The sequence below is a fragment of the Saccostrea cucullata genome, unplaced genomic scaffold, assembly GCF_032062105.1.
Source record: "Saccostrea cucullata isolate Sc308-1 unplaced genomic scaffold, CSIRO_AGI_Scuc_v1 ctg6425, whole genome shotgun sequence".
In the NCBI taxonomy this organism is placed as follows: Eukaryota; Metazoa; Mollusca; class Bivalvia; order Ostreida; family Ostreidae; genus Saccostrea; species Saccostrea cuccullata.
Window position 1 is genome coordinate 1 of NW_026928829.1, and position 9,294 is coordinate 9,294.

At 34.3% G+C, this 9,294-nt stretch overlaps 1 protein-coding gene across 1 annotated transcript; it reads left to right on the plus strand.

The window, feature by feature from the left end:
* The first annotated feature begins 6 nt into the window (after nucleotides 1–6).
* LOC134278855 (uncharacterized) lies at nucleotides 7–4,559 on the plus strand. Its single transcript, XM_062761158.1, has 4 exons — nucleotides 7–333; nucleotides 1,151–1,248; nucleotides 2,152–3,323; nucleotides 3,585–4,559. Exons 3-4 carry the CDS (start codon nucleotides 2,352–2,354, stop codon nucleotides 4,233–4,235), a joined length of 1,623 nt encoding a protein of 540 aa, XP_062617142.1. The 5' UTR covers nucleotides 7–333; nucleotides 1,151–1,248; nucleotides 2,152–2,351; the 3' UTR covers nucleotides 4,236–4,559.
* Nucleotides 4,560–9,294: the final 4,735 nt, after the last annotated feature.

Below are 9,294 nucleotides of genomic sequence, written 5' to 3' on the forward strand. Positions count from 1 at the left end.
ACATTAACCCTACCTCATCCCATGAACCACAGGGGGCCACATCACCAGAAAATGTAGCAGAAGTTATGAAGGAAAGAAAAGATATTTGTCATAGTCCAGAAATTTCTGGAAATTTACAGATAGGTGCAGAAGATATTTCAGAAGATCCAGATAAAAAAATAACCATGACTGACTTTGCAGGACAGTGTTCATATTATGCCTCACACCAAATTTTTTTGAGTCCGCGGGCGTTCTTCATTCTGGTGCTGAATATGGAGAAGAAGTTTGATGATAAGGTTGGAGAAGAAGTGTGTTGTCAGGAAGGCTCCATTTACGGGGGATGGACACACAGAGGTAATATTTTAATTATTACATGTATGGCCCCATCTTCGCTAGCCAAGGATTTCTGATACGCAACTCTCCTCATAATACCTTGTCATACGTAGTTGATAGAAGTTTGCTTTTTTTTCTCAGTACACCCGGTCGACCAATCAGCAATTGTTTTTTTTTTTTGTAAATGACGATATCTGCGTTTGGGATACTTCTTGAAATATATTCTCGGAAATAAAAAGCGCAAGTAAACAAAGATCTGTAAGATAACATGCAATTCCATGGATAGCTTTGGTGTCATCCAATATCTTCGAAATATGAGGTTAAGAATCTATATTGAAGCTTCCGATTTGTACTATAAATAATAAATAAACATAGCTCAATTATTGCTTCTTGGTTATTCTTGAAAAAAAACTTTTTTAAATCACGTGTCTCTATTTCTGTCGATAACGCAATCTGTGCGTATCTGAGATTCGAGATCACGTGACGGAAAGCAATTCCGTCTTTTTACTTCACAGTATCAAAAGGACCACTGCATCAGATCAAAATTTATTGGTAAATGTTAACTTATTGACATTTTTAAAAAAAGGAAATAATTAAATTTTCAATCTTTTCAGAACCTATCTGTTCCATTGAATTTTGAAACTTTTATCCTAAATGAGAATTATTTTTCATTTTGGTTGTCCTTCGTTGCAGCTTTACGAAGACAGTCAATTTGTTACATGTATGCCCTGCCTTGAAAAGGACTCTGACACATAGAGTTTTTTATTATGCCTGCCATCATTTCCTGCAATCTATCTTAATGAAAACTCTTACAGCTGAATGTTTCTTTGTTTTTCAGATTATCTTGAATTCTGGATGAAGTCCATTCATCAATATGGCAATGATAAGGCTCCTGTCATCCTGGTTGGAACACACAGTGAGAACAAAACAGAAAAGGTATCACTATTAAATACTGTTATTAGCTCACCTGATCACATTTTGTCCGAAGTCCATCTGTCTGTCTGGGCGTCTGTCTGTAAACTTTTTACATTTTCAACTTCTTCTCAAGAACAGCTGGGCCAATTTCAACCAAACTTGCAACAAAGTATCCTTGGGTGAGGGGATTCAAGTTTGTTCAAATGAAGGGCCACACCCTCATTCAAGGGGAGATAATTGGGAATTAATGAAAATTTGGTGGCATATTTTAAAAATATTCTTCTCAAGAACCACTGTACCAGGAAAGATGAAACTTATGGGGAAACATCCTCAGGTAGTGTAGATTCAATTTTGTTCAAATCATGACCCCGGGGGATAGGGCGGGGCCAAAATGGCCGACCAAAGTTTTACATAGAAATATATAGGAAAATTCTTTAAAAATCTTCTTCTCAAGAATGTCAAAGCCATAATTCATCATATTTATATGGAAGCATGCTTAGGTAGTGTAGATTCAAGTTTGTTCAAATCATGACCCTGGGGGTAGGGCGGGGCCAAAATGGCCGACCAAAGTTTTACATAGAAATATATAGGAAAATTCTTTAAAAATCATTTTCTAAAAAATAGCAAATCCATGATTGGTCATGGGACTACTTTTGGATTTAAACTTTACAATAAAAATCCATTTTCTACTTTTTCCTACCCTTAGTGCTCAGGTGAGGGATGTGGCCCATGGGCCTCTTGTTTATTGTGTACTCAAATATATTACTTTATCATGGTTTTTCTGATCTGTAAGTATTTAATATAATATGTACAGGTATACATGTGTTTCATAACAAACATTAGCAATCATTGTATGATTATGAACATCATTTTACAATGACTAATTGTTAGCATAAAATAAAATAAGGAATTTGTTTTCGTTAGGAAAAAGAACTGTTTTTCCGAGAAGTATGGAAGACTCTTGACATGAAGAAGAAGTCTTTGCAAAAAAACATATTGATGTGAAACGTCGATTTGCGGTTGGATTCCATGACAATGAAAGCATTGAAAAACTTAAGCTGTCCATTGCTGATGTCGTGTGCAAGCTTGATCACTGGGGTGAAGAGCTTCCACAGTCTTGGGCTATGTTTGAAACATTCTTTCAGGAAAAGAAAATTCGCAAGATTTTGAGTAGGAGTGAACTTCAGTCTTTCAATGAAACATTGCCAGAGGGAATAAAGCTCCATAATATTGAAGATATGGATGCCATGCTGCAGTTCTTCCATGACGTCAGAGAAATTATACACTTCAATCAACAATTCCTCAATAAAGTTATTATTCTCGATGTTCAGTGGTTTGCAGATGCATTTAGAAATGTCATAACAGATAAAAACCATGCACAAGAAGATTTATTTGAATTTGCCTCAGAATGGGACAAATTCAATGAAACTGGAGAATTAGATGAAGCACTGCTATCTGCTATATGGAGAATGAACAACAATGATTACATCGAACATAAAGAGGACATCATGATGTACATGGAGAAGTTAGGACTCTTAGCTAAAATGAGCGACAAAATATGGTATGTCCCGTGTATGAACAAGATGCAATTTCCAGTAGACTGTTTTTCATTATACCATGCTTCCTCCATCCTCTGCTACACATTTGATTTTCTTCCTGTGGAAATTTTCCATCGCCTTGTAGCAATGTGCATGCAGATTCCTTGGGAGATTTTTACAGATGAAGAAAGAGGATGCATTTACCAGACTGCAGCTATTTTCATGTTTCCTGACCAACATCATAACATCATGATTGGAATGACTCAAACAGAAATTCAGGTGCAAGTATTTGTTGTGGAGGGAGAAGTTGATGTTTCAACCTGTCACCGTATTAGAGAAAACATCGAGAGTATATTACACAATCTCTCCAACACATTCCAGAAAAACTCGGATTTCCAGATTGCATTCAAATGCAAATTCACTGGATTTTGCGACAGCAAAGAAAGCGCTGTCATTAGTGAATCTAAGTTTATCAAAGAATCATTTCTTTGTCCATCCTGTCCGGCAAAGAAAAAGCACCGTATAGTCACAGAAGATATAACAAAATATTGGGAACAGGTAATTCTTCTGAAATGTATGATACTACAGTACATCAATACAGAAAACATACATTTTGCAAATGTAAACCAATTTATCAACTCTGATAATTTCTTTTGAATGATTATATGACATTTAGATCCTTTTAAGTCATACATGTAGCAACATTCAAATTTATATGTAACATTTAATTAAAAATATGTTTTATTTCTTAGTTATTTAATATGCTTCATTTAAAATCGCTTAGTAACATTAAGTAAATGAGGTGAAATCTTGTTTCAGACCAAACCAAGTAATCCCAGCACTTTGACAGCTTCTGGACAAGATCTTGGCGGCCGCACTAGATTTGCCAAACTTGGAATGGCAATAAACGATGTGTTAAATCAGATATACAGAGATATACTAGAGATGGAGGTCCCCCCTTTCCTAATTTACAACAAGGTGAAAGCATCATCAATTTATAAAAGATTGCGCCCCGAGCAGGAATACCTCTTACAAAATCCTCAACAATCAGGATATAAGACTTTTGATATTTCATTGACATACACACTGATCAGAAACATTTGTTCAAAGATCCCGAAACCGACAAAAGGAAAATGGGGCGACGAGCCTACAGCAGGAGAAGTGACCGTGGGTGATGATATCGAGAGAATTAGGTCAATCCGAAACAGTTTGACTGCACACGTGAGCTCAGCATCCACCCCTCAGACAGAATTCAATGACACCTGGTCGACAATGTCAGACATCTGCAAGAGATTGGAAACCTTCACTGGAAAAACATACTTGGATAAGCTTGAAAATATTCAAAAACTACACATAAAGGAGGAAGATGAAGATACTTTTAAAAAAATGAAAGAAATGTGGGAGAAAATCAAATTAAATATACAAGAATTCGAATCCATGTTCAAACCTTACATAGATGCTACAAATTAAGATAACCAATCTTTGAATGCGGAGAGAAATGTTTGAATCATAACGTACAAACTGGTCGACATTTTCAGATATCTGCCAAAATTTGAAAATATCACTGTAAGCGGGTTACAGTGAAACCAATACTGTCGGATTTTAAAGAAAGAAAGCTTGAAAGCAAAGATGCTACAAATTAGGGGTATTACTCATAAATCGTTTAACTATGTGAATGTGTATATCGTTAAAGTAGTCTGAATTCATTATCGAATACTGCAGTGATTTTTTTTTTGTAGGATCTGATATGTAAACCTGAGATTCATCATAATATTCTTATCCCAATTCTGGGGCAACTGATTACAAAGAATTTATCGCTTTTTAACGATGAAAACATAATGAAAATAGATTACATTTAGCTTTTATGATATTAAGGATAAAATTAACTTTTGAACAAGTTAGCATAGATTTGATTTAGCGCATTTCAGATTATTCTTAAATATGTATACATGTGCAAGACATATAGCATTGTACTTGAGTAAGCAGAAGTTTCTTCCCTGTAAAAGCACTAAAACGAATACACAGCCAAATGTAAATATATACATTTACAGTACTACAATATCATGAATGGAGGTCAAAATTCAAAGAGGGGCACATAAAAGTCACATTTCAAGATATATCAGAATGCAAAAGAATGTATTTTCAAAACTGTGTACTCAATTAGTGTGGTATATCAATTACACGTGTAACTGTAGAAGTGTAGAACAACGTATGATGCATAAGAGTACGTATGTACTCATTTTAAAATCTTACATTTTCATTTGAATGCAAATTTTTCATTTAATCGATCACAAGATTTTGAAATCTAGAATGTAAACTACTGCAATACAGTAATTATAGTGTTTAGCTCATCTGAGCCGAAGGCTCAAGTGAGCTTTTCTGATCACATTTTGTCCGTCGTCCGTCCGTCCGTTTGTCCGTCTGTAAACTTTTAACATTTTCGACTTCTTCTCAAGAACCACTGGGCCAATTTTGACCAAACTTAGTACAAAGCATCCTTGGGTAAAGGGATATTTAATTTGTTAAAGAAAAGGGCCAAGTCCTGTCACAAGGGGAGATAATCAAGAAAAGACAAAAAATAGGGTGGGGTCATTAAAAAATCTTCTTCTCAAGAACCATTGGGCCAGAAAAGCTGAAACTTATGTGGAAGCATCCTGGGGTAGTGTAGATTTTAAATTGATCAAATCTTAACTCCCCGGGGGAAGGGCGGGGCCACTATGGGGAATCAAAGTTTTATATAGAAATATATAGGAAAAATCTTTGAAAATCTTCTTCTCAAGAACCACTGGGCCAGAAAAGTTGAAACTTATGTGGAAGCAACCTGGGGTAGTTTAGATTCTAAATATTTCAAATCATGACCCCCAGGGGAAGGGCGGGGCCACAATGGTGAATCAGTTTTACATATAAAAATATATAGGAAAAATCTTTGAAAATCTTCTTCCCAAGAACCACTGGGCCAGAAAAGCTGAAACTTATGTGCACATGGAAGGAACCTGGGGTAGTATAGATTTCAAAATGTTTAAAGTATGATCAGTGGGGTAGGACGGGGATACATTATGTATTTCAAGAAAGAAATCTGGTAAAGAACAGAATGGTCAAAGCTTCTCAGGTGAGCGATGTGGCCCATGTGCCTCTTGTCCTTGTATGTGTTGTATTGCCTACGCAATGTTTTTTTTTATGCCCCACCATGAGTATGGCCGGTGCAAATAGTTTTTGTCATGTCCGTCTTCCGTCTGTCCTTCCGTCATACTTTACATATAGTTCTTTTTAAAGCTCAGTTATAAAGAAATTAACCAAGATATTTTCATCAAACTTCAAATGCTGATAGATATCGACTAGCACCATGAACCTGCATCAACATTATTTTACGTTGACATTTACTTTGATCCTCAACTCACATTTCTTATTTTAGTGCTTAGTTCAGTATTTAACATACCATTCCAGATGATGTTATCAAACTTCACATGCTGATACATACTGATGAGAGCTATTCAGTTGTATCAATATTTTTTTACCTTGACCTCACTTTTCCTGAATTAGTGAGATACTTCATCTGCTGATACATACTAATGTTAGCAATTCAACTGCCTCAACTTTTTTTTTACCTTGACTTTCTTTTTGACCTTGACCTCACTTTTATAAATTGTGTTAAAGTCAATTTAAAAAAAAAAAACATTCATAATATTTATTTCAACTTCATATGTTTATGCATACTGATGAGATGTATTCAACTGCATTATCATTTTGACCTTGACATTTTTTGACCTCACTTTTCCTTAATTAGTGTCATACTTCTTATACTAATACATCAGTGCTCCAAGTCATACTTGCTCTTAGGTCGCAAAATGGCGACCTAAAATATTTTTGGATCGCCATTTCAGAATTTCTGGTTGCCATAATCAAATATTTCACTCGCCATAAAAAATTCATTTTGTGAATAAAACTTGATGATTTAAATACGGATATGTATTATGTCCTTATTATATCAAAGATTACTTATTACTGTGACTATAAAAATTTGCTAGGTTGAATGAAATATTTTTATTGAATACATGTACCCTTATGGTTGTACAGAAGAACACAAGTAATCTGATTACAGAAAACAAAATTTATCAAACGAAAATACAAGCTTGACAGCTTTTGAGACAGGACTTTGCCTGCTGTTTGTCATGTTTACTTACTACTACGTACCTAACCCATTACACAGTCATTATAAATGCCACCAAAACACTCTTTATTAGCATGATTCATTGTGATATGCAAGCAGTTGACCAAATGCTTCAATAACAAGGTCGGATAGATCGATCTTAGAAAGTTTACGAAGTTTGGATGCCATTCTATCAGGAACATTATTTATACACGTCTCTGATTCTATCAAACTTTGTCCAGCATGCTGCCATAACATTACGTGATCTAAGTACATGCGACGCTTTGTAAAGTGTATTAAAGTATATGTCTTCAAATATTTTCTTGATAGAGAATCTTTGCAAATGAAATCTCGATCCCGATCTTAAAAGTGGACGTTTCCAGCTCAAATTTTCTCAGTCGCGAAAATGCGAGTGTGTTTTCATTTTTAGTCGCAAAATCAATTTTAGGGTCACAAATGCGACCATTTTAGTCGCAACTTGGAGCACTGTACATACCTATGTAAGCAAATCAACTGCATCATCATTTTTGAATTCCACCTTTTGTTTGACCTTGACCTCACTTTTATCAAAGGTCAGTTTTTTAGGCAAACAATTATGCTAGTTTTTTCAACTTTAATGCTGATACATACTATTGAGAGCTTTTCAATTCCTTCAACATTTGTTTGATCTTGGCCTCCCTTTTCGGAAATTGATGTCAAACTTCATATGCTGATACATTATGATGTAAGAAATTCAACTGCATCACTTTTCAAAATATTTTGATCAAATTTTATACACTAATACACATTTCCATGCTGTATTATTAATAAATCCTCGGCGGGGCATTCATGTTCTATGGACAGATTTCTTGTTTATTTAAGGAAGATGATTTTCCATGATGTGTATAATCCTTCCATTATGTGTTCCGCCGAAACATGGCTGAAAATTGCCGACTCGGCGTTAAACTATATGAATATACAACCTATTATGTGTAATAATAGGCCCGTGTCATTCTAAAGTTGTTTTGTGAAAGTAATGGAACCAACTATATTCCAAAACCTGCACAATCACTTTTGCGATAACTCCAACAAAAATCACTACACTGAACTATAGATTAATACTATACTTAATGGTATCAAAGTAAGAACTTTGTAACTTTGATTTACACGTACCACAGTGAAACCTTTCGAACTTCGACTTGCAATAGTAAATTTCTTTTAAACTTTGATAAACAACTGTGGGCGGGGCCACAATGAAAAATACAAATTTTACATTAAAATATACAGCAAAAATCTTTAAAACTCTTTGTCTCAAAAACCACTGGGCAAGAAAAAACTAACTGGGTCATAGTAGGTATTAAGGGCATTTTATTACCTCAGTTACTTGGAATTCCACGCTTGAAACATATTATATACAAGGCTCTGTCACATTTGGTTGATGTAGTAATTACGTATTACAATCCCTGTACGACTTGTGTAATATATATCTATTGAACGTATCCTTGTAAATGTTGAATGTTTGTCTCCTGATTATTATGTTTTTCCGTGTTTATTCATGCTTTTGAAAAATATGTACATAAATATGTTTGAAATAATATGTATGAAGGGAAATGGCATAGTCATTTTATAACCTAGTTGTAAAGTTTGATAAAAATAAAATAAGTTAAATGTTATCAATTTGCTGTACAACTGAATGTAATTGTGTATCACTTGATTTTATTAAAAGAAATTCATCTTTTCTGATTAAAGTTTTAATTCATTTATTTAATTTTATACATACATGTTTTGTCTTTTAATATATACATGTAAAATGATGACAACAGAATCTTTGGCGCGAATAAATATACATTGTTAGAAGCATAAATTTTTGTTGGAACAAAATTTCGTTAATTTGTCATATAAAAAGGTTTGCTTGCATTTCATTGTTTGAAAAGTAACCATAAATATCAAATATATAATTATTCGTATAAAAAATGTTAAATGTAATTTCTTTGCTAATTTTAACTACGAAATGAAATCCCCAATGGATATTCCTGCTTTTAAAGTAAATGAAGAAGAGCTCATTAGAAAATAAAAATCTCAAGTTTTCTTTATAGCTCCTCTGAGCCAAAGGCTCAAAGAGTTAATGCTTTGGCCACCTTTGTGGTGTGAGTCATGCAGTGAGCGTAAACTTTTTTAGAATATGGAGCATAACTCAAGAACCCCTAGGCCAATCACTGTCAAATTTGTCACAAGGTATCCTTGGCCTAAAGGCTATAATTTATACTAAAACTAAAGGTGGGACCCTGAAACAAGAGGATATACATGTAATCAGGAAAATAAACCAAAAGTACTGGTTGCTAGAAAATCTTCTCCAGGACAACCGACCAGATTTTTCATCAAACTAAAATGCAAGGGTAAGGA